This window comes from Chelonoidis abingdonii, chromosome 1 (assembly GCF_003597395.2).
Source record: "Chelonoidis abingdonii isolate Lonesome George chromosome 1, CheloAbing_2.0, whole genome shotgun sequence".
Lineage (NCBI taxonomy): Eukaryota > Metazoa > Chordata > Testudines > Testudinidae > Chelonoidis > Chelonoidis abingdonii.
In genome coordinates, this window is record NC_133769.1 from 31,289,983 (window position 1) to 31,316,636 (window position 26,654).

The 26,654-nt window shown below is 42.3% G+C and overlaps 1 protein-coding gene across 1 annotated transcript in view; it reads left to right on the forward strand.

Annotated features, from left to right (window-relative positions):
• The window catches only part of SLC2A13 (solute carrier family 2 member 13), a 341,963-nt gene that overhangs the window by 149,014 nt on the left and 166,295 nt on the right, over window positions 1–26,654 (forward strand). Inside the window, exon 4 of the mRNA XM_032803991.2 lies at window positions 21,117–21,225. Coding sequence (XP_032659882.1) covers window positions 21,117–21,225 — 109 coding nt within the window. The remainder of the gene's footprint in view (window positions 1–21,116; window positions 21,226–26,654) is intronic.

Here is a 26,654-nt window from a genome sequence, read left to right on the forward strand (position 1 = left end):
GAATTATGACATAAATTGCCATGGTCAGAGTTAACTGATATGCTGTTCTGGCACTGAATTATGAAAAGAAATTCAAAATCTTCGTTGACCATGAGAAATAACCAGTGAAGACTTGTTGCTAGAGGTGGAAAAAATCATTCCAATTTCTTTCTCTTTCTGACCAAACCCTACCCATCCAGCCTCTCCTGCTTTCCCCCTCTACCCAAAAATTCTCTGTAGGGAGCTGCAAAGCTTCTGTGTGTCATAAGTTATACACATGCACATAATATTGAAGAAACAAAATGAAAAAGCAGTGGTTTCGGTTCCCATCCTTCTGTTGGTAGGAAAAGATAGCTTGTCAAATTGTGCCAGAACAAGTTTTTATAAAATAAAAAGATACATGCATGCAGATTCTGTCTACAGTTATAACATAATCATGTCACAGAATTGCTAGTTTGATTGTGTATCTGTAATACACAAATGTGTATATATGCTGTTTATTTTCACTTATATACATAGATAGTTGTCCTGATTTACTTTTCAGTGTCAGTCATATACATTCTTTCTTGTGTGAAGAAGCTGAAGCAATTGTTTAGGAATGGATGGCTTTATATATATATCGTGCATGTGTGTGTGATCTTTTTACATAGATACTTCAACAAAGCTAACAATCATATATTTATGAAAGGATTTCTGGCTGAGCATCTCTATATGGACAGGTTACAGTTAAGATATTTTATCTATCTGTCTCATTTATTACTGCTTTCCTAAGGAAAGTTAGCATGATCATATTTCCATCTATTTTTACCATTATTACAGTATCTGTAAGTAGAAGAATCTCAGTTTCATGTGGAGGTTTTGTCACTTTTATTATTTTTTAAAGGTATTTAGAAACGATGCACTGTATGTTCTTTGGTGTTAGTGTAAGATATTCTCTCCCCTAATGATCTCTTGAACTCTGTCTGAGGACCTACTTTCTTCTTTCAAATCGACTCTCATCTTCAGCAAAGCCCACAAATACTAACCTCCTTAAATAAAAAATACTCTCATCCACTAGATTTAAAAACCCAAAATACTCCAAGATAGATCATTCCTCTGCGCATCTCATTGCATTTTGAATGTCAGTCTCAGACTGTAAACTCCACAGGGAAGGGAGTGCCATTCTTTTCTCTGTTATGACAATATGTTGCTCCATCTGGCATGGAACTTCTGGGATTTTACTGCCTTTTCCAAGTGCTGGAGGCAGGCAAAATGCTCCTCTTCTCTTCCTTTTCCTTTCCTTTCTCTCCCATCCTTCTCGTGTGCAGTCTACCTCTACTATTCATCTGGAGAATTGAACTGATCTTTTTTCCCAGTCTTCTGTTTCCGTCTTCAGAGGCAGAGACTTTCTTAGCAGCTCTCCAGCAGCTCAACAGCTGCCAAGTGAAATGCCAAGTGAAATGCAAAGATAATCCCCCATCTCCAAACTGTCAGGGTGGCCCTACTACTTCTGCCTTTTTCCTGCTTCAGCTTCCCTCCTTCCCCACCCAGACTGAACCTCTGTTTTGTTCAAGAGTTTCCCCATAATCTCCCTGATCAGGAATTTGCTCTCTAGCTCATTTAGTAAATTAGGGGAAGCTGACAGCAGGCATAGTCGGACAATAATACTAATATTGACCAACCTGAAAGTATCTTCCCAGTGACTTCATAAAGACATATTAGGTAGCAGGAGGCTCTTATATATGATATTTGAAAAATAACTTTCATTGTTTCCTGACCCAGTACATCATCAACTGATCTGTTATAATTAATAATCGTATGAAGTGTTCTCACTGACATTTTCAGGTTTGCCTGTCCTTGAAACCTGATAACGTTTGGATGGAGCCATTGCTTTCTTTCATTGATGAATGTGAGATTGTACCGCAACTTTTGGGGTCTGTAGGTTCTTCAGACAAAGCTCACTGCCACAAATGTATTTGCATAGCGGGTTACATGCCACTTATGAAAAGTCGTCAAAACATTATGAAAAGTCCGTACTGTGCACTGAGAGACATGCTTATCAAAGAAAATAACTTGCCGTTTTGTAGGGTCCACTCCAACCATTACTAAGGCTAATATTTAGTCATGTGTATGTTTAGCAAAAGTCAGGGATGGGTCACGGACAATAAACAAAAATTCACATCCCCTGACCCATCCATGACTTTTACTATAAATACCCCTGACTAAATCGTAGCTGCTCCTAAGGCGCTGCTGCTCTGGTGGGCCTTCTGAGCTGGCCCCTGGGCACCACTGCTCTTGGGCGGGGGGGTGCCCCTGGGGTGTCACTGCTCCAGTGGTGGGGGCTGACTGCCTCCAGCCACCCCTGGGGCTGCTGCTCAGGTTGCCTCCGAGGTGGCCCCCGGGATCACTGCTTCTCCGACAGTCCCCAGGACTGCCGCTCGGGCTGTCACCGGGACTGCTGCTTCTCTGGCAGTCCCCGTGACCGCCACTTCTCCAGCAGTCTCTGGGACCGCTGCTGCTCCGGCTGTCCCTGAGTCCTCTGCTTCTCTGGCGGTCCTCAGGACTGCTGCTGCTTGGGCGGTCCCCATGGCCAGCCGCACTGGCTGCAGCTTGGGGAGTCCCCAGGACCAGCTGCCTGGGACCGCCTGAGTAGTAGCCTGTGTGGCTGTCCCAGGGGCCGCCTGAGCAGCTGGCCCTGGGGTCAGTTGCACTGGCTGCTGCAGCTGTGGAAATCACGGAGGTCTCGGAAAGTCACAGAATCTGTGACTTCCGCAATCTCCATGACAGACTCGCAGCCTTAACCATAACTAACCTCTGTAGCTGCTAGCACATGGTAACCCCACAGCCATGACAGCTATTTAGAGTTCTGATAATCATAATGGTCCCTTCTGGCCTTACTCTGTGAAGAGCAGGGGATATGGGTGGAAGTGAATATCTTCACTTTAGCAGCTCATTGGTCAGTCAGCAGTATCATGCTACTGCAGTGAACAGCCATGAAGAACTTATCCGCTGGTTTCATGTTTAACTTTGTACAGTGCCCATACAGATTGCCCTGAAGCCCTGGCCAAGGGCTTGGTTTTGAACAGATACAAAAAATTTTGCATTTGTGTGTAGTACAGATTTCTTAATTTATTTAAGACGGTGAGTTGATTTTCCAAAGTAACAGAGCACAAATCCAGATCCTACATCCACACACTCCTTTTGCCACTGCCTTCCCTATCTCTGGTGACATTTGCCTCAACACTGGCCCTCTCCCCATGCCCATCCCAATGTCCCACATCCATCGCTACCACCACCTCTGCCCTTCTTGTGCCACAATTCCTAACCTCTCTCTCATCCCTCCTTCCTTTTATCTTACCCTTCTGCTGTCTCTGAAATGCCCATTCTATCTCCAAAAAGATCAGTCAGTGACCTAGATCACTTCATCTGATGCTCCATAGGCAGCTTCCTTCTCTTATGGAGGCTTCTCCTTCTCTTACAGTCCCCATCTTGGATCCAACTGAAGTGAGTTGTTGGACTTTTATCCTGTTCCTTTCTCTTCCCACTCTTTCTCCTCTCTTGAACAGCACTGCATCCCACTCTTCTTTCCTCTCCTCCTCCTTGTTGCTGTCCTCTGGTGTCCACCCAACTCCTCCCCATCAACCTTCCTCTCTGATTTTGTCTCCTGTCTCTCCCTCTTCCTTGCATCAAATCTCTCATTGAGTCAGTGACATCAGTTTCCATGTAATCCCTTTGACCCCTTAGTTGCCCTCACCTCTTGATTTGACCCACTGCCATGGTTCAGTTCTTCCACTCGCCCACAAAGCTGTTTGGTTGAGCTGGTCTTAACTCAGCACTGCACTCTGTTTCTCTCTCATTGCTGAGTTACCCCCTACTGTATCTCAGCCTCTTTCAGCATCACCCCACACACCCTGTCACTCTGCCTTTCCATGACGTCCAATCCATCAGCATTGATAACTTCTCATCTGCTCACAGCCCTCTGCTCCCCGCCTTCTCTTCCCATTTTCCCCTTCTTATGGTTGTTGGCTCTCTCCATGCTTCAGTCTCCTCCACCCTTGACTTTGTCCTTCTCTCCAGTCACAAGGTCTCCCCTGCCAAACCCTAGCCCTTGCTTAGCCCCAACATTGGTATCTTGTGCTCTTGCACTATGGAGCAAATCTGATGGAAATCCCGTGACCAGGCTGACTTTTTCCATTACAGATTCATTATTTCCTCCTTCAGTTCTGCCATCTTCCTAGCTAAACAATTCTACTTCTCCAACTTAATTGAATCCCACGTCTGCAATCCCAGCCACATTTTCACAACCTTTGGACTCACTACTCAAATCCTCCTTTCCTCCTGTCTTCACTTCTCTCTCCGCAGAGGATCTTGCTGATTTCTTACAACTCTGGCCTTCTTCTTCCCTATCACAGACATAGAAGTTGCTGTCTGCTCTCCTCCTGTAACTCCTCCCCTTGTCCCAGGGACTCATCCCATCTTTTGATCTCCCTTGTGCCCGCTCTCATCCCCCTTACTTTTCTCTTTGACTTCACTGTCCTCTGGCTCTTTCCACTCATGATACAAGAATGCTCTAATTTCTTCCAACTTAAAAAGCACCACCCTTGACCCACTTGCCTCTCCAACTACTGCCCCACCTCCCTTTCGTTTAATCTAACCTCACTGAATACACTGTCTGGAGTTCCTCTGCTCCATTTTCATCCTAAGCCCTCTCCACTCCAGCTTCTGCTCTTTACATGCCACTGAAACTGCTCTTGGCAAAGTTTTTTTAATAACTTATTCCTAGCTAAAGCTCAGAACCAATACTCCATCCTAATCCTCCTTGGCCTGTCAGCTGCCTACAACACAGCTACTCATACTCTTTTTTTAAAAAATCTTGTCCTCCCTGGCCTTATGTGATTGTCCTCTCCTGGTTCTTCTCCTGCCTCTCTAATTGGTCCTTCAGTTTCTTATTCAGAGGATCCTCCTCATCGCTCTCCAACTTTCTGTGGGGGTTCCACAGGGTGCTGTCCTTGGTCCCCTTCTACACCTTATCTCTGGTAATCTCATCCACAAACACAAATTCAACTACCATCTCTATGCTGTTGACTCACAGATCTACCTCTACTCCAGGTCTGTCTCCTTCTGTCCAAACTAAAATTACAGCTTGTCTAACTGTCACCTAAGCTCTACGTGGCTAAAACAAATCCCTTAATATCCCCTCTCTTAACATCACTCCTCTCTGTGCATCCTTTTACTTGTTTTCCCTTCTTCTTTATTACATCAAATATAAGCTGCTTGTCTTCCCTTTCAAGGCTCTTTGCAGCCAATCCCCACCGTACTGATCCTCTCTCATTCACTATCAAACTGTTAACTCATGCCTTCGATTGACCCATGAAGCCAGTCTCCATCGCTCACTTGTTAAATTTTCAGATAAGAACAGTTGTGCTTATCCCAGGGGTGGACAAACTATGGCCCGAGGGCCGCATGTAGACTTCCACATGATTTAAACCAGCCCTCGAGCTCCCGCCGGGGAGTGGGGTCAGGGTCTTGCTCCGCTCCACACAGCTCCTAGAAGCAGCGGCATGTCCCACCTCTGGCTCCTACACGTAGGGGCAGCCAGGGGGCTCGACACACTGCCCCGCCCCAAGCACAGCCCTTGCAGCTCCCGCTGGCCAGGAACTGCGGCCAGTGGGGGCTACGGGGGGTGCCTGCAGATGGGACAGCATGCAGAGCTGCCTTGCCATGCCGCCACATAGTAGCTGAAGAGGAGACACATGCCGCTACTTCTGGGAGCTGCTTTAGATAAGTGCCGCCCGGACCCTCACTCCTGACCCCTCCTGCACCCTAACCCCCTACCCCAGCCCTGATCCTCCTCCCGCCCTCTGAACCCCTCGGTCCCAGCCCAGAGCATCCTCCTACACCCACAACTCCTCATCCCCAACCCCACCCCCGAGCCCACACCCCCAGCCAGAGCCTTCACCCCATCCCGCACCCCACACCTCAATTTCATGAGCATTCATGGCCCACCATACAATTTCCATACTCAGATGTGGCCGTCAGGCCAAAAAGTTTGCCCACCCCGGCTTATCTCATTCCCCGTAATCATCTGCTACTGAAAGCTGCCTCATTTCCTCCTTAAAACTCTTTATCATCTTGCCAACAAAAAACCTTGATAATGCTTAGGCAGCTGGTGTGCTGAGACCACTGCCTATCATGCTGACTTCTTGTACTCCCCCAACAGCCTGTATTTTACTGTTGTCTCCTGTTTTAAATAGTGAATTCTTTGGGACAGGGACTCTTTTTGTTCTGCGTTTGCACAGCATCTACCACTGTAGGATCCTGATCCATTACTAAGATTCCTAGGCACTACGGTAATATAAACTATAATAACTTATCACCATGAAAAGTATTTAGCTAAGTTTATTGAAGGCACGATCTTAAAGTTTGATCCTGAAAAAATAACCCCAAAAAGTAATATAGAAGGTTTTCTCTTGTATTTTAATTTCTGTTTCTTCCACAGCATAGAACTACTTTGTTGCTCTGTGCTTCTGAGTGCCAGCTGGAATTTAAACAGCCCTATGATATTGAAGTGGTGTGATTAGGTGCTACATTCCATGTGGATCAACTGTCCTACAGCTCTATCTGTCTGTCTGTCTGTCAGCGAGAGAGAGAGAGAGAGAGAGAGACACACACACACACACACACACAGCAACCCCAGTGCAGCTCTGTAGGTGCCCCGGCCCTTCCTTATGGGTTGGCAGGAAGGATTCTATTTTCACCATCCATCTTTACACAGTTCATATGGTTTTACTTGGTCTATCCATTAGGGACCAGGATATGTCAGTGTGATGTATCACCCCTCTCAGTCTTGATGGGTAGACAGGGCAAGAACCCCAGAAACTCCTCTCTGAACATTTAAACAGAATAGAGGTTTTTGCACTGTCTTTTTCTGACCACTAACGGACTACTACTATTTTGGGAAGGAAGAAATCCAGAGATTGGGGCCTGGGACAGAGCCCCCATGGTTCTGAGGGAAAGAGTAGCTCTGAAGAGTCAAAGGCCTGGTCTACACTACGCGTTTAAACCGATTTTAGCAGCGTTAAACCGATTTAACGCTATACCCGTCCACACAACGAGGCCTTTTATATCGATATAAAGGGCTCTTTCAATTGGTTTCTGTACTCCTCCCCAACGAGAGGAGAAGTGCTAAAATCGGTATTACCATATCGGATTAGGGTTAGTGTAGCCGCAAATCGACGGTATTGGCCTCTGGGCGGTATCCCACAGTGCTCCACTGTGACCGCTCTGGACAGCAATCTGAATTTGGATGCAGTGGCCAGGTAAACAGGAAAAGCCTCGCGAACTTTTGAATTGCATTTCCTGTTTGCCCAGTGTGGAGCTCTGATCAGCACGGGTGGCCATGCAGTCCCAAATCCAAAAAGAGCTGCAGCATGGACCGTACGGGAGATACTGGATCTGATCGCTGTATGAGGAGACGAATCTGTTCTATCAGAGCTCCGTTACAGAAGACGAAATGCCGAAGCGTTTGAAAAAAATCTCCAGGCTACACAGTGCTGCGTGACAAGCGTAACGGAAAGCCAAAGAATCAAATGGACGCTCATGGAGGGAGGGGGTACTGAGGACTCCAGCTAGCCCAGAGTCCACAGCAATCTCTGAAAAGTTTTGCATTCTGCTGAGCTCCCATAGCCTGTAGGTTCAAACACATTGTTCAGCGTGATTCAGAGTATAGCTCGTCAATGTACCCCCCACGTGAAGAAAGGGAAAAAAATCGTTTCTTGACTCTTTTTATGTCTCCCTATGTCTACTGCAATGCTGCTGGTAGACACGATGTGCAGCAGTAAAGAGCAGTATCCGCTCCTCTTCCTCCCGGTGGCAGACGGTACAATATGCTTGATAGCTGCAGTACCATCATCTGCCCACGAGTGCTCTGGCTGGCCTCAGGTAGGCCGTCCGGGGTGGGCACCTGGATAAAAATAGGAATGATTCCTGGTCCATTCCCAGTAGATGGTACAGAACGCCTGGTAACCGTCTTCATCATAGCAACTGGGGTCTGAGCTTCAATCAGCCCCCTCCCTTTCATGTGTAAAGAAGATTCTGTACTGCTGGACTATCATAGCAGTGGGATGCTGGGCTCCCTCCCCACACTGCTTAATGTCCTGCCTGGACTATCATTGCTGCTGGAGGCTGCCTCCCCTCATTTTATCTCACTAACAAGTCACTGTTTCTTATTCTGCATACTTATAACTTCATGACACAAATGGGGGACACTGCCACGGTAGCCCAGGAAGGTTGGGGAGGAGGGAAGCAACGGTGGAGTTGTTGCAGGGCACCCCCCGTGAATGACACGCAGTCATCATTTCTGTGGGATCTGACACGGAGCGGCTGTGCTCTCGGTGTTCTCTGATACACTGGTTCTCTAGTACATTTGCTTCATATTCTAGGCAGGACTGACTCTATTTTTAGATACAATAAAGGAGGGATGACTCGGGGAGTCATTCCATTTTTGCCTTTGCGTCCCCGCCGACCTTAGCTGGGCACCCATGATAGCAGCAGATGGTACAGAACGACAGATAACCATCTCTCATTGCCAATTTACAATGGCAGCAGACAGTACAGAACGACTGATAACCGTCTCTGCTATCATGCAAAAGCAAATGAATACTTGCTGTGAACGCTGCAGTATTGCCTCTGTTAGCGACATCCAGTACACATACGGTGACAGTAAAAAAAAAAAAAAAAAAAAGCTGAATGGGCTCCATGGTTGCCGTGCTATGGCGTCTGCCAGACCGATCCAGGGAAAAAGGGCGTGAAATGATTGTCTGCCGTTGTTTTCCCAGAGGAAGGAATGAGTGACAACATTTACCCAGAACTACCCGCGACAATGATTTTTGCCCCATCAGGCACTGGGATCTCAACCCAGAATTCCAAGGAGCGGGAGAGACTGCGGGAACTATGGGATAGCTACGGAATAGCTACCCACAGTGCGACGCTCCAGAAATTGACGCTAGTCTCGGACCATGGACGCACACCACCGAATTAATGTGCTTAGTGTGGCCGCGTGCACTTGACTTTATACAATCTGTTTTACAAAACCGGTTTATGTAAAATCGGAATAATCCCATAGTGTAGACATACCCAGAGAGTGACACTTAGACTTCTGCCTTTGTTCACAACAGAAGACTGGAGTTCTCAGGAGCAGGGTAGGGTGTGAGCTGGCCTGCACCTTTGGCAATGGATCGCCACCACGTCTTGATTACCATCTGTGAAACGAAGCACATCTGGTAAATAGGATAATCCTCAACATGTACTGAAAGCATCGCATAACTTTTAAATGAATAAAAGCCTTAATGTTTTGTTGATTAGAAGACCATGTGCCTGAAAATGCATAAAATTAAATTGCCTCCTGCAAATTCTGATGTGTAGTGGCTTTAGTATTGTATTGCATTGCTTTGCTTTGCTTTTGTGTAGGAGAATTTTATTGGATTTTATTCAGTGATGAATTGTGTTTCAGGAGTGGTAATATATCATGGTTTTCCTAGACAGAATGAAATTGTGATCCTGAAGCAAATCACTCCCATAGGTGAAATAGACTAAAATTTGTACTCTGCCTTTAAAATAGAACTTTCTGAGCCAAAACTGTATATTTGCCTTCCTTGTGCGTGGGGCATATCTCAAAGAAATACTCTTACATACTGTATAAAAGATATCATGTGAACATATGGTAGTTGCACTGAAATTTATATTAGCCTCTTGAAACATTTCACTTCTCCTATGAGTATGGTAAACTGTACTTGTGGGTCAGAACTGCACTGCTTGCTTTACTATCAGAGTGGCGTATGTTTGCTTCTGTCCTCAACTATAAATAAATTGTTCCTGACACTTCCCTTTATTTTTTTGAACCAAGAAAAAGCAATCATCTGTTGATGCAACTTACTGCTAGTATTGTAGGAAATAACATCCTATATCAATAGTATTGTCATTTCGTTGCTTTCCTTGATGAGATCTCACTATTAAAATTGAGCTTTTATCTCTTCAGAAATCTGAAAAACATCCATTTGCTTAACTGTTTGGAGATGATTTGGAATGGCTTAATTCCTTTACAGTATTGGAGTGAAAATATTATGCATTTAAAATTATGGGAGTGCCAACGGAGCCCAAGGCCAATCATCATATTCTTAAACACATTTTATTATTATTAAATATTTTTATTCCCAAAGTGTCTAGGAGCTCTAGTCATGGACTCCACTGTGCTTGGGACTGTACAGACACAATAAAAAGACTCCCTTCCCTACAGAACTTACAGTCTAAAACAAAAGACAGCAGGCAGACAAATGCGAGGAGTACAAGGAAACAATTGGACAATATTGGTCATCATGATAGGCAGTGGTGTTGGCACACCCATGGCCTAACTGTTTTCGTTTTTTTGTATGTATACTGCATCGTTTAAGTTTTTAAAAGGGCTCCATAATTTGTGCTGATCTGGATGGTCCTCTCACCCTTACGTAACAGATCAGAAGTAAGGGTTGTACATCACAAATTTGGGAACAACTCAGTCACTGAAAGATGTTGCATACAATTTTCAAAAGCACCTATAGCTGTTTTGGAAATGGGACTTAGGCTTTTAAATCACCTAAGCAATATATATTTAGTGGCAATGGGAAGCTCCTGTCATGATCGTAATGTTTAAGGCCAGAAGGGACCACCAGATCATCTAATATGACCTCCTGGCTATCACAGAACACCAAACCACCCAGCACCCACTCACTAAACCCAATAACCAAAATAGGCCCAAGTATTACAGCCCACAGGAGACTAAATTATTATATGCTACAGGCAGAGACTAGGAGGGACCGAGATGCGCCAATGCCATAGGCCCCTGCAAGGGCAGGGAATTGATTGACTGACTTTCTCTAGATCACATAGGAAGCCTGTTACAGTGCCAGGAACTGAATTCAAATCTTTTGAGTCCTAGTTCAGGGCCTTAACCACAAGGCCATTCTAGCCCATAACATGCTCTGTCCTTTGTGTGAAACTGTCCCACTCCTTACGTTGCCATCGTCTCTGCAACATACTGTGTGACTTGGAAGTTTAATGGTACGTCGCATTATGCAAACAATGGGATCACCTTCTACCATTCATGACTATCTTGTATTTCTCAGCTTTGAATATGTATCCTTCAGTGTACTGAGAGCAGGATCTGGGGTTGCATCACTTGTTTGCAAGGAAACACTACTGGGAACAGCTAGGTAAAAATAAAGTACAGAGTGATTTTGTTTTTTAAACTTAAAAACCCCCAAGGTCTTATGCTTCATTGGATCTTCCACAGCTTTATGGGGAACTCGAGCCAGCCTGTACAGAATAACATTTTTTTAAATGCAAAGAAATTTGATTAAGGCGGGACATGATTAGTGATACGTGTTTTCTATTATTACATAAATGTGATATTCAGGCAATTGCATTTTGTCTTCATTATGCTGAAAATTATTAGAGATGTTTCCACTCAACACAAACTAACCATCTTCCAAATTAAATATACTGTGCAGTACAAGAGAACTTAGTGTGTCTGTTATGTAGCTAGTATTTGCATTTTCAGTTGGTATCCTTCCTCCTTGATGATTCTGCTGATTTTTTGCCTCACTATCTATGCAACTCTTTGGTATATTTGTGAATTCTATCTTATCTATTCGCCTTCCGTCAGGGGTGAAAGTAGAAATAGGGATTTACCAGTATGGTGCTGGGTTGGCGCCTGCTCTGGCCCCTGAAAGGGGGGGCCTCGGGGGGAAGGGGCGGAGATGGGGGGTCAGAGCCAGCGCTGGCCCGCCCTGTACCGGTAAGTACCGGCTTACTTTCACCTCTGCCTTCAGTAACACTTAAATCATTGCTGATGATAAATGATTTCTATCTGTCAATTACTGAAATTACTGATTAAGGAAAGTATCAGAGGGGTAGCCGTATTAGTCTGGGTCTGTAAAAGCAGCAAAGAATCCTGTGGCACCTTATAAGGTGCCACAGGACTTTTTGCTGATTAAGGAAAGGATTTGATTAAGCCAAAACCCACACTATTTCCCTTTGATCAGCTGAAGAAAAGATCTTTAGTCTGAATGCGTACAAACAATTGTCCATAGTCAGGAACAAAGAATTACTGCCAAGATTCAAGTAGTTCTAAAAAGCGGATCAAACAAGAAACTCCTGTATATGTGAATACGACGACAGTCTCCTCATAAACCTTGAAAACCAAACAGACATTGCAGGATAAGGATTTATAAAAAACAAGCTATAAATTGCCAGACAGAGTTGGTTGCTGTTATTGATGGCATTATAGAATTAATGCATGGAGAGAGAGAGAGAGAGAGAGAGAGATTATGGATTATCCACAACCTTGCACATTGTGTAGTCCTTAACAGTTGTGCAAAATTAGAGTAAAACACTTTGCACAGCTGCTAAAAAGTATATAAGTTTCAAGGCAGTGAAGACTATATACTTTATTAAAGCATTTGTTGAATTCAGCTTCTGCTCACATTCTGCAGTTTCTCTTAAAGGTTGCTAAAAGATCTGAAGTTCAATGCCCAAAAGATCCAATCATTTTTTTCTTGGCAGTTCCAGGTTCAAATTTCTTTCATAATGTATTTCTTTGTTTCAGTTAACTGCAGCACTTAATAAAAGAAGTCAATGTTTTGATTTACTGTATTCTACATTATGAGAATGTGGGACTTTGTCCTCCTGTTGTTGCTGCACATAAGAGGACCTGAGTCTTTTATAGCTGCCAGCTAGAGGAGTTGCTACTTTAGCTCAGTAAATAGAAGTTATGCTCTTGGGCCCCAGTTCAGCAAAGTTCTTAAGTTTGTATTTGGGTCCTGCTGACTTCAGTGGTACTTAAGAGCTTTGCTCAGTAAAGATGGACTTAAGAATCTGCTTAAGTCTTAGCAGTGAAGGTCTTGAGTTTTGACCCCATTAGAGACTCATGCAGTTAGTGATTCTGGGTGTCCTTAGTAAATCCATTTGTTGACTTGGTTTGATGTTAGAAAACCAGATATAAAGCACTGAGGCAGACAGTACATTTAACTTTGAATTTCCGTTTCCGGGTATGTACGTTAATTTTGGAATCAGTCAGCTATGTTGTAGTTGCATTGACTTAAACAGTTACTTTTTACCATGCTTGAATATGACCCTCAATTTTAACTTAATGTAATGTCACGTCTGTTTCATTTTTAATAAAAGTGTGTCTCTGCTAATGGTATTTCATTTTTCAGAATGGATTTACACAAAGAGAAAAAAATTGATATAATTCAATGGATGACAAACCAGACTTCCTACGAGCCAATTTAAACTAAATGTATCATCACTGAAGCAAACAAAGAATGAAGAACAAATCATATCCCATACAGACTTCCACTGAGCTCTAGGCTACTTGATTAGTTTAAATATTTTACTGCTTGTGGGTTTTTTTGCTTGGGAATATTTCCATCCATTTTAACTCTTTTCAGGGAAACTGGGTTTATCATTAAGAAATACTGGTAAGCGGTCTAGGTAGTGATCTAAAGTAACCAGGAAGAGGGAACAGCTATTTGGAAATGAGGAACATATCCTTGTGTCTGAAGAGTATGCATCCATCTTTCATTTCATCAGCTGGAAAAGCATCAGGCAAAAATAAATTAATTGAAAACAGGACTGGGACCTGATTTCTGCAGTAAGATTCAAAGGAAAGTAAGAGAAGTTAAAATATGTATTCCTCGGAAAATGAAGTACAATGCTTAATGTAAGAAACTAAGTGCAGAAACAGACGGAAAGGATCCCTTGAGAGCAGATTGCTAATTGGGGCTGGGAGGGACTTTGACACATTCTCAACTTCCTAGTACTAATACACATGTCCCAGAGCCATCCCTGCACTGAACCAGGGCACAGAGGTGTATATATGAAATATCTCAAATGTTGTTTAAAAACATTTCTCTATTATGAAACACTGTCTGTTTGGGATTTTCCCCAAATTCCTTCACTATATTTAAATCCAGAAGTAGAAACATTTTTTAATTCCAACATAATGATAAATAGTGTGTCGTGTACTTCAATATCGTCTCTTTTAAATCACATTATAAACTTTTCCTCTTACACTAAATTAGTCTTTTTTATAACTCTCTTTCCCTCATCAAAAGATATCTAGCAAGGCCATAAGGAAAGTGGAAAGTGCACATGTAACCCATACACCTTGTGAGTGTGGTGTTCTGTCCCATCTAGTGGTACAGAGACCACTTAGAAGAGAGAGAGAAAATGAGTCAGCTCTACAGCCTTAGCTAACAGGCAGTTGGCTTTTAGTTCATGCGATAGAGGCTTATGCACTAAGCTCCCAAGGTCTCAGGTTCGATCCCAACAACCGTTATATATACATACAGTTTATACGTTATCAGTAGTCTTAAAAATTAAATTTCACAGAGTTACCATATGATGGTGTTTGTCTCTGAAGGAGCTGACAAGCTAGCATCACAAACAGAAGCCTCTGCTTTCACCTATCCAGTTCATTGCCTTTTCACACTCATAGCAGCATCTTCTCTCAGCTCCCTGTGGGATCATTTTAATTGTCACTTTTGTCTGGGCACTTCGTGTTTCATTATTTCTGTGGTTTTGAAGGCTTTTATTACAGTAGTTTGTACTTTCCAGAAAGACTGTGTCATATGAGGACAAAATATTATTTTCTTTATTCTGCCCCATCTTCTTTCCCTACTTGATTTTACTTCTTGTCTTATTTTAAAGCATTCTTGAGAGATGCATCTGCCCCCTTCTTTGTGAATGTGCTCAGTGGCTGTAGATTTTCCATCAACAAAGCTTCCACTCAAATAATGTGTTATCAAAGGATAGATTTTTTTTTCTTTGCTGACAAAATAAAGTGTCTTTGTTTTCAGGATTCCCAGGAGCCCAACCCATCTCTCTATTAAAATAGAAACATCTGTTTGCTGCCGGAGATCTACCAGCCTTCCCAGGTTTTTGTTTCTGGAGTTCTGCCAACTTCCCCACGTTTTTGTTCCATACTTGACCAACTGCATCCTCACAATCTATTCCCCTAGAAGAAAATAGTTCTGAGCTGGGCAATGTAATGTTATCCTCCAGCTCGGTAAATATACCAGTTGTGTATTTACTGTTGTTTAAATACAGTTACGCCAAGTGTGCAAAGGCCCTGCGTAGAAGATAGCCCCATGGTCACCAAGTTTGTATAATTTTTGGTGGTGCCCAGAACGGGTCCAAGCCAAGCCGTCGCATCCATAGGATGGATCAGGGCAACTGCCCTGGGCCCTGTGCTTTGGGAGGCCCTGTGCTTCGGGGGATGCAGGGTCTAGGCAGAGCCGTCCTGTCCATAGGACGGACTGGGGCAACCGCCCCATGCTTTGAGGTGCTCCGTGCTTCAGGGGGACGAGGCTTCCAGGGTAGCCTGGGAGTTAGCAGGGGGCCTAGAGCTGGCAGCAGTGAGCGATCTGGCCCTAGCTCGCCCCTGCTCATGATGAAGAAACACAGCTAAAAGCATAAAAAGCTGTGTGTGAGAGAGGGGTTCTATAAAGTTAAAAAGGAATGTTTATTAAAAAAATGCTTAGAATTTAAGTGTTAATGCAAAATTAGTTTTGTTGATTTAGCTGGGGATTGGTCCTGGTTTGAGCAGGGGGTTGGACTAGATGACCTCCTGAGGTCCCTTCCAACCCTGATATTCTATGATTTTATGAAAACATCCCAATTTGATAGGAGGTGCTTAGGGGAAAATACAAAGTTTTGCCCATGCTAAAAAATTCTGGTGACCTTTTCTTTGAAAATCTCTAGTGACTCCATGTTTGGAGAAGGGAATTTGCCAGGGGCATGGCTCTTGTTTCAAGGATGCCTTGCTGTCCCCACGAAAATCCACTGGAATTTGGCCTAGTTATAAGACTTTGAAAAATCAGTCTGCATGCTCAGTAGAAGAGTGGAAGAGCTAAAATCTCCGAAGCTTCCATGTCACTGGGCATGCTCCAGCCCAGGGCTGAGCAAGACTTTTCTTACAATTGCTGCTATGGGTTGCAGGGGACTGTGTGATCCAGGCACCAGAATTGAAAAGAGGGAATCTCTCTCTCCTGTGCTCCAAATGCCCACCATGCTAAGCCTGGACAGCACAGAGGAGGAAGTTGTCTGAATTGAATGCAGTGGGTGAGTAAAGATGGACCTGCAAAAGTAGATTGGAACAAAGAAGTTGTAGGTGGGGAAGACTGAGATTGGAGCTGGTGGTGGGGAGAGGGAAACTGGGACTAGTGTTTGGTGTGGAAGAGAGACTAGAACTGGCTGGATAAGGAGAGTGGGACTGAAAACCAGTGGGTGAAAAAAGTGAGGGGGAGGGGACACAGATCTGATGAGAACTGAAGGTGTGTGTGAGGGAAACGGACTGACAGAGCAAAAAGACTCATACAAGGACCTAGGGGAGAACTGAGATTGGATGAAAAGCTTGGGGAGGAAGATTGGGAGTGTGGCAAGGACTAGATGTTGGTGGAGACTAGGACAGGGAAGTTCACAGGGGGGGAGACTAAGAGTGGCTGGGCAAGGAGACCAGGATTGGGATGAGGAACTGGGTAGGGAAAGGACAGGATTGGAACAGAGATAGGCGGGAAAGGATGCGGCAAAGAGAGTCAAGCTTAGGAAGAACAGACTTACCACTAAAGCACACCCTCTCCAGCGACTGGAAAGGAACCCAAGATTCCTGAATCTCACCATTCCACCGCTGTCAGCAAATAGCTGCAAAACCCATGGCAAACTGTGTCTCCCTTTCCACTCCAATGGTGGTCCCATGAAGACTGAGAAACTGGTACTGCTCTCAGTCACTCCCTTACCTCAAGTGAAAGAGGTCTATGTGGTGAAGCTAATGTTTTCACTACTGCTGATAAATCATGAGGGTGTCAATCTGATGCCATGTGGTGGAATTTTTTTCTGTTTTCTCTTTGAAAAGCCTACGAATTTACACACACACAATTGCATTAGAATAACATTATTAAGGTTCTGAAATCAAGCACTCCAAAGTTCAGAAATGCCAGAATTAAGGGTGTCTGTGCTTATTTCAGCCCCCTTGTGCATATGTACTGTGATGCAGTCATTAATTAGATGATTGCATTCAGTGGACAGGGAGGACAGTGCTCATGTTATTTTGTTGTCTCTTTGTTCAGTGGGAGGCCCCATACCTTTTTTATTGCATACTGTGAAACGCTGCTCTGAAGACAGAATTATGAATTTCCGCTTGGTGTTTGCTGTGGTGCTCATCATCAGAGTATCTGTCCATCAGGAGGTTTAGACTTGAAATTAGACAAAGGTTTCTAACCATCAGAGAACTGAAGTTCTGGAACAGCCTTCCAAGGGGAGCAGTGGGGGAAAAAGACATATCTGGCTTCAAGACTGAGCTTGATAAGTTTATGGAGGGGATTGTATGATGGGATAGCCTAATTTTGGAAATTAATTGATCTTTGACTATTTGCGGTAAATATGCCCAATGGCCTGTGATGGGATGTTAGATGGGATGGGATCTGAGTTACTACAGAGAATTCTTTTCTGGGTGTCTGGCTGGTGAGTCTTGCCCACATGCTCAGGGTTTACCTGATTGCCATATTTGGGGTCAGGAAGGAATTTTCCTCCAGGGCAGATTGGCAGAGGCCCTGGGGTTTTTTTGCCTTCCTCTGCAGCATGGGGCACGGGTCACTTGCTGGAGGATTCTCTGCACCTTGAAGTCTTTTAAACCATGATTTGAGGACTTCAATAGCTCAGACATGGGTTAGGGGTTTGGTGAAATTCTGTGGCCTGCATTGTGCAGCAGGTCAGACTAGATGATTATAATGGTCCTTTCTGACCTTAAAATCTATGATACTATGATCAGAGAATCACAAATATCAATGAATGTGAAATGAGGGGGTATTATTATCTCCATTTTACAGATGGGGAACTGAGCCACAGAGATTAAGGTAAAAAATATTCACTAATTTTGGGTGATCAATTTGAGATAACTAGATCCAGATTTTTCAATGTACTTAGCATTTTATAACCCTTCTATAGTAAAAGACCAGCTCCCATTAACTACAGCTGAGAACCCAGCACTTCTGCAGATTGGACCCTAGAATCTCAAGTCATTCATCTGGAGGAGCAACACAGTTAGTGATCACCTGTGAAATGTCTGATTTAAGTGACTTGCCTAGAATCACTTAGGAACTGTTTGGCAGAGCCAGGTATAAAATCCAGTTCTCCAGGGTAGCATTCAACTTGCTCAATTTCACTATTTTCAGTGCAGTTTTTTCACTTCTAAAGGGGGTGCCACATATAAGTAATTGGTTTATGGGTTCTGAGCCACACACCAAATCCTTTTGATTTCCCTCTGTAGGTAAGAAGGGCCTCAGGGAGATCTAAAGAATCTGGGAAGGGTCCACTTCTAATTTAAAAGACATTGAGATGTTTGTGGTGAACACTGAAATTCTAAGAGACTTTTTCACAAACATCCATTTTTCCTTTACAGATCTCTTTGTATGTATTTTTAAATCCCTTCTCTCCTCTCTCTTTCTCGCCCTCTCACAGATTTTTCATGCTTGTAGCTGTGTTTCTTGATCATTTTTGGGGTGGCAACATTTATCAGTCATTTTGGTTTAGGGGTTCCAGGCCAAACTCCGAAATCTCTGTAGCTAAGATGGGTCTTCAGTTGGTGGTTGGAGCTTGAGGGAGTAGATCAGACTCTGAAAGGGCAAGTATTTAGGTCATAACCTCATAAGCGGTATGTTTTTATTTCCTGTGATATCATAGCCAGTGACTTTACTTCCCATGACACCATCATCCTTTTCTCACCATCCATCTCTCACTTCATCCATCAGTCTCATTTTAACATAAGTTAGGGGTAGGTTATTACAGTCTATTACTATGGATATTTTAATTCATTGCAAGCTTATGTATTGATATTATTAACTGACATAAATTTACTTATCTGAGACCATCACTCTAAATAAGATCAGCCAGTACTATTTTAGCAGAGGTCACATTTGCATGAAGATCTAAAGTCGTTACAGGATTCTTTCATTTCATCAGTTATGCAGAGTGTTTCCTCAGAAACATTAAATGTTTCTTCTCTTTGTCTGGACTTTTTCTTATGGAAGAAGACTAGTATTGGTATTGCCCTTACTAATGATATCTGACTCTGAAACACCTTGACATGAACACTTACAAACTTGTTTGCTTGAAGTGAGACCGTGCTGTTAACAGACGATTACAACCCCGCCGCCCACCGCGGCTCCCCAGAAAAACCCACCCAGGGACGACATCTCTTCGCTATTTAATACTGTACATCTTGTCTGAAACGTAATTCTAGTAAATTGCTAGCTGGTACTGTTTAAGAGCACCTTTTATTTTGCTGGCATGAGACATACAGAATGCAAAATACTGAAAACAGTTAAAGCCAGGTGGTTTTAAATAATATAAGAATCACACTCACTATCTTTTTAAAAGTATCTGTTTTACAGATGCTCAGTCAATTTGTTTCTTTGGATTTTCTTAGGATTGCAAACCTTCTGTAATACTGAGTTTAATGATGCATTTTATTTATTCAGGCACTTTATTGTTTTTTGGGTTTTTTGCCAAAAGCTATGAATTTTGTGAAAGAAAACTCTTTAATTTTGTTTATATCTAATCAGATGTGCAATTGCCCTGGCACAGATTTGTAGTAAACCTTCTATCTTCAGCATAAAGCAGAATGATAATTTGGCATCATATTTGTGACTCGAGGTCAAAAGCATGAAAAATTGCAAACAAATTTACTGAATTTAGCTGATGAAACATTTTAAAAGTATCTGGGGAGGTAAGACTTGAGCTCTAGTTATCCTTCTATTTTAGTGTCTTCTCATTAATTCTGTAAATGTTGTTTTCTCCTGTGTTGGCCCATGAATCTTCTTTTAATGATGAAGAGGTAGTTGGTTGATGACAAGAAGTGGGGTGTCAATAAAAAACATTATTTTTAAAGTTGTGGAAAGTGGCTCTTGTCTAAACAAGGTTGACCAGTTTTTAGTAAGAGAGTCTCTTTGAACTTGTTTCATAATTCAGTTGTTGAAACTACTTACAAATATCCAGCATCCCTGAATCAGAACTGTTTATATCAGTGTATAGAAATCTTTCTTACTTTGTTAGTAAACGGCCCTTCATTTCACAAGAGATTTCCACAGTTCATGTTAATTGTTAATCAAGAGCAACATATTGAGGAGAAATGTTGAGGAAAATCTAGAAATAAACCTATAAAGCTTAGATCTTTGAGGATGTCAGAACTGATTTTTTTTGTTTAGCTTTTCTTATATTATTCCTTTGACTTAATCTATTTTGATTCTTATGCCTATCTTAATTTTTTATTAGGTGCTGTAGGCAGCTATACCATATATAATGTAAATGTGTAAAATATAATTAGAAACAGAACATATTCTGTTTAATGGCACTACGGGCACAAACTCATACACTTTTTTTGTTTTCATGTTATAGCTTTCTTTGTCACATTGTTTTTAGGACACTTAAACTTTAAAATTAAACTTGTCAGGGAAAGAAACATTTTCTGTTTGGCAAACGTATTTCTGTCCTCCTTGTGGAGCACAAAGTTACTTTGACTATATCATTTGCTCCTCTTTTACCATCTCCACATATGGAAGATGCCAGAGACGTGTGGGAAAGTTTTTGTCAATTAATTTGTGCTCCTTCTGCTGGCTCTTCTACTGGAGAGCAGCAACCCAGCGAGTTCCTAAATGCATCCTCACCTGCAGTCACTATACAAATGAAGTCAGTGGGAGTTGGAAGTGTGTTTTGATCGCAAAATCTGAATACGAACAGTGGCAGAGCATATGCATTTAGTTTCATGGTCTGTGTTAATATCAACGGAAGTTCTGAATCTAAATTTGCATAAGCCTTTTTATTAAATGAACGTCTTGTAATCAACAAGATTTATTGGATTATAACTGGATTTTTTTTTTTAAATAGTTGCATTTTGGGCCTAAGCCCCCTGAAAGTCTCCTATTTGGTAGAATGCATAAAATGAGAAACTAGACCAAGTATGAACAAAATATTCTGAATTTGGTGAAAATGAGGGGGAAATATGTAATAACTGGGAGTACTGAACTGGGGGGGTTAATAATACATTTTGTACTTTTCTGTTTTTAAAGCTGGACCTGTGATCTGCAGAATGCTGACATACCCTCCAACTCGAAGAGCTTTAATTGTGGGTTGTGGTCTACAGATGTTTCAACAACTGTCAGGCATTAACACCGTCATGTAAGTATCAGATCCTCCCTTTGATAAAATATTGGAATAACATTTCATGAGGTTTTTCAATGTTTGGCTTTTAGACTGAAATATTAATGGGGTTCTGAATCATTAAATTGAATATTATATATGTATGGAACATCACAAGTATACCGTATTTTGAGTATCAATAATTTAATGATGGTGAGCTATTATTTAAAATTAGATGTTGATTTCCTTGCATCATGTTATGTCAGAAAGATATTGGTGTAAAACGTGATTCACAGATTTGCTGTATGCCATATCCAGAGTCTCATGTACTTTACTGGATTTTATTATTGTGCACTTTACTTCTCTCTGTTGCAGACCCCATACTTCTCTGGTTGACTGGGCTGGATTCTACTTCGGCCTAAGCATGAACAAATTGTTAACAATGTTCTATTTGCAGAATCTTTACCTTATTTACACCTCAAGGACATCTAGGTGTAATATTAGCACAAACAAAAATTTCACTTGGTTGGACTGGGCAAGTTACGTCAGGACATACTCCATCAATTCAAATTTTGGGAGCATAAATATAAGTTAAGGGGAAAGGCTCTAGCATTCCTTGCCACCTTCCCATCATCTGCACACCTAAAATTCTGGAGATAAGACACTCCAGCACTCCCTAATGCTTTCATTTCCTTCTCCAACACATCCTGAAAAACAATATGCACTGTAACATATACACCCATGCATGATACTCTCACTGTCATGAAAAATCTGAAGAGCAACCTCATGCTCTTTTGCATCAACAGCTTGTCACATATGATTATCATGGTCCATTTCTGCCTTAATAGTACTGCAGTTGCTTTTAAGGTTCAACTTCAGGCACAACCGTAAGCTTAGTAAATGAGCAACTCACTATTTATGTAGGTGGAAAACTATCTGTCATCACCTCAAAATACAGTGAGAGAGAGAGGGTTTGGCTGATTCACTGTCCCAGAAGCCAGCAGTTCATGATGTTGTATAATTAGACGAAATAGACTCATTTGAGGGATCCGTTTATACTCTTGCCTCCTTGAAACCTTTGCTTGATGCAGTCAGGTTAAATGAAATAGATTGAGCTCACACACTCAAGGTTTGAGCATTGTCTGCAGTGTGGATTCATGAAGGCAGTCATCTGGAAGACCGGTAGTTACAATGAGAGTGGCAGTTTGTTCTCCTGTAGAAGGGAAAATAAAACTGTGGCGTGTATCCTCTACTTAATATGTGTAACTCATTCGTGTTTTAAATTCTGTCTGCACATCTTGCTAAGAACATGCTCCTATGATCTGGCCTAGAGAAAGAAGAGTGATTATAATGAAAGAAAGACAGAGGACGGAATAGGGAGGGTAGGGTGTAACTGGACTGGGTAATAGATATGACAGCATATTAGAAATGTAAAGGAGAGAAATGTGAATGTTATTGTGTGAATTGTCTACATTATTTTGTTTATGAAGGGGACCATGGTGTGTTCAACCCATTTCTAGTTTATTAAGCATACGCTTTGATTTTTTTTTTAAAATGCAGTATAACTGCCAAGATTTTGGTAAGAAGGAGCAAAAGGGCATACAAAATATATTCGTGAATAATAATACTTTACAATGTTCACATGAATACAGTGTCATGATATAATGTTAAATGGTTAAACTTTTGATTTTGATGTTTGCAACAGATCCAAAACTTCATTACAGCAGAAATATATTGAAATGACATAAGATCTATAGTAGCTTACTTTGCTTATCCTAAATTGCAGATACACCTTACCATGCAATAGCTTTTACAAACAGTTTGTAATTGACCTAATTTGATAGAGTGTGGGTGGAAGAAATTACTGCTATATAATATAGCTGGACTTCATAAACGTTGCATAAAAAGATGCCTTTAATAAACACATTAAAAAGTGTTGATAAAAGAACAGCTTATAGTTGAATTCCCTTTTCGTTTCACAAATTTTGCAAGCTAGGTGAACATTTCCCCATGAAAGCAGTTTCTTTATACAGGACATTGGCCCTCTGTTGATGGTTTGGTTACACAATAAATTGGGGATTTAAAAAAAATGTTACCTGTCAGTCTGTGCAGTAGCTATCTATGTAACTGCATGGTCTTCTCTTCATTGCTCTCATCCTCCTTCTAGCCGTTTTATTTGCTGTTCTCACTCTGTGTTTGATCTCAAATTAGATTGTATGCTCATTGGGGCAAGGATTATCTCTCACCATAAATTCATACAGCACTCACACAATTAGGCCTTTGTTCCTGTTTGGGGCTGTAGATGATACAACACAAACAGTTAATAGTGATAATAAAACCATCTTGTAAACCTAGATATATCCCAGTAATGACTTAGCGATAGTTCCAGTTAGAAAGGAATTATAACAATAGATCTAATATTAGTTTCACAAACACCTACTCTAGACTGAATCTGCAGCTGTGGCAAGTGGCAGTCAGCCAGAAAGACTGGAGGGGCAAAGATGGTTTTATTTCTTAGTGCTCCTCAAAGTTGCCTTCGCTGGTAATGGGCCCCAATGAGGCTGACAATTCTGGCTCACTGCGATCTGGACTTCCCTTACCTTGCAGAGATCTCCACGTAGCCTGTTAAGCTGGCTTTTCACCTTTTCGGAACTGCCAGAGCACTCTTTTGCCAGTTGATTTAATGTCGCAGCACTCATGGCAGTGCATGCTGTGTTGTAGTCTTCTGGCTGGAGACTTTCTGCCATTTGTGTGACGACAGATTCAGTATAGCTGTGTCTCTTTTTACGAAGACAAAGCTCTAGAAGTCTCGTACATTTTTTAAAAAAAGTCAGTAGTTTACTGATATGTTAATGTTAATAGTAAGATGAATTCAAGATATTTTAGAGAAGGCAGAAGTTGGAGGAATAGTATAATATCCACTCTTCCTTATATCTGTGTTTGCACACTGAACTGAAAAGGATACTACTGTGTCTGTAAAAGAAACAAAAGTTTTGAATTTGAAATAGGTGGTGACTAGGAAGCAGGAAAAAAATGGCCAGCCTCGTTAGACCTTCTGCAAACGTTCTGAAAGATTACTTTCTAAACAGGTCTTGTGGAGTTGTTGAGCGTTCCAGGACTAATGGACACTAGGAGAATTCTGAAAACACATATTTAAAAAACTAAAAAGAAACAAATACAAACAACAAGTATTGTAGTGGTTTGGTGCTGAAAGGTTTAGGACTCTTGTGAAAATTCCCAATGATTCTGTTCTTGCTAAGCAATTCTATAATAAAATGGACTTGTTTGACAGCATATATAAAAAGAGATTCATATGACATCTACATGTATCAGACAGCAAAACTGCTGCAGCCCAGACAGGCAAGAACTATAAGCATAAGCAGGAAGCCATTGTGGTGTGTCTGCACTGCAGTTAAAAACTCACAGCTAGTCTGTGCCAGCTGATTTGGGCTTGTGGGGCTTAGGCTGCAGGGCTGGTTAATTGCAGTATAGACTTCTGGGCTCAGGCTGCAGCTTGAGCTCTGAGACTCTCCCACCTTTCAGGGTTGTAGAGCCGGGGCTCCAACCCAAGCCCAAAAATCTATATTGCAATTAAATAGCCTCTTAGTCCAAGTCACCTGGCCTGGGCCAGCTTCAGGTGTCTGACTGCAGCGTACACATACTCTGAAACTGTGAGAGCTGGGTGCAGAGCAATGTTCTCTCCATCAAGGAAATGAATGTAAAAGGGAAACAAAAAAGCAGACTGTCTAAGCAGATAAATGACTCAATCAGAGTGGAGTAAATTTTGGAATCCTGAATTTGGTCACTAGAAAAGTAAATGTCAAGGACTGTAGCAGGGTAGATCCCTGCTCCTGCTCTGAAGGGGTTAAAAACAGCCCTGGGAAGGGGCTGTGGCTGGAGAAAGCAGCCTTTAGGCTGGGGCAAGAAGCCTGGGCTGATTGGGGAAAGTAGGCTCAGCTGTGGCCATGCTCCAATCAGGCCCAGCTGGACCCTATAAGAGGCTGTGAGCCAGAAGCCCAAAACCATCTCTCTCTCTAGCTATAGAGGGAGATGGGCCTGACTGTAGGGAGCTGGACATAAGGTACCTGAGTGGAGCAGGGTTGGCGAAAGGCAGAGGAACTGGGGAGCTCTAGCCTGGAAAGCCCCAGGCTGTGGCCTAGCACTGGGCTAACAGCTACTGGGGGTTGCAGAGGGTAGCCTACGGGTAAGCCAAGACAGCAGGTCCAAACCCTCCTTGCCAGTGATGAGTAGGCTGATACTGCAGTCTGCCCCAGGGTGTGGGGCTAGACAATGACTGGCAGTAGCCATATACTGAGGCAAGGTGGGGATAGAGGGTGGGGGTTCCCTGGGGAAGGAGAGACTGAGAGAAAGGGGTTACTGCCAGGGAGCAGCACCCCATGTTAAAGAGCACCAGGTCCAGGGAGGAGCACGGGGCCAGAGGACAGGTGGATCACCGGCCTGCAGGGGGTGCTCCAGAGCTGGCACTGAGCTAATTCCCAGGAGGTGCCACGGGGGTGAGTCCAGCCTGTCTACAGGACCAAAAGTTATTCTTCAGAGACAAGAACACCAGTACCATAGGATATATTGTTGTGGAAGAGTCCTTTTGGGACTTAGACATATTTGAGCATTTTACAAACTCTAGTCCTGGAGTGCCCAGATTTCTAATGTAGTATTTTAGAGGCAGGTGATTCATCTCAATTCTCCTCTTATCCCCACAAGATATATTTTGAGAGCACCAGACCAGATAGAGCCTAAAGAAAAGATTTTGTTTTCCAGATGGAAATTTAAATGTAATGCCAAGGAGCCTTTTGATTTTATCTTCAACCACATTGGATTTTTCAATTGCATATTTTTTTCTAATAGCCATTTGAACAAGCAGGGCTTAAGTCCTTCTGTGTTTCCTTACCACTTTACCCTGGATTTTCATAAGCCTATTTGATCTTTATTAGTCCAAATTAATAAACATGCCCCTTGTCTTCATTTAATTTTAAGTGTTTTTGTGCCCCATCTCCTCCCAACAATTAAATTAAATATACCTATATGCATAATATATCTGTGTATGGATTTGGTCCATAGACATCTTCAGTACATAATAAGCTTGCACTGTTTAAAAAAAAAAAAAATACCAAGAGAACAAGAAATGAAATCACAAAAACAGGCATCAATTTCCAGCTGGCAAGAAGTATAACAAGAGAATAAAAAATACAACAAAGAAAGAAAAGCTCAGCTGAAAAAGAAAGAAGAAAAACAAGAGTCAAAAAAGGCAGTTAAGAATAAGAGGGGAAAAAGAGAAGTAGGTTTTAAGAACAGAGAAGCCAAAGGACAGTTGGAAATCATTAAAAAGAAAATGAAAAGCGAACAAATATCACACTGAGTATAAATGAAAGAAAGAATAGAAACTGCATGGAAGACATGGAATTGGAGATAGATGGGAATGAGGCCAGGGTGCTTTTGAAGATGAATAGGTA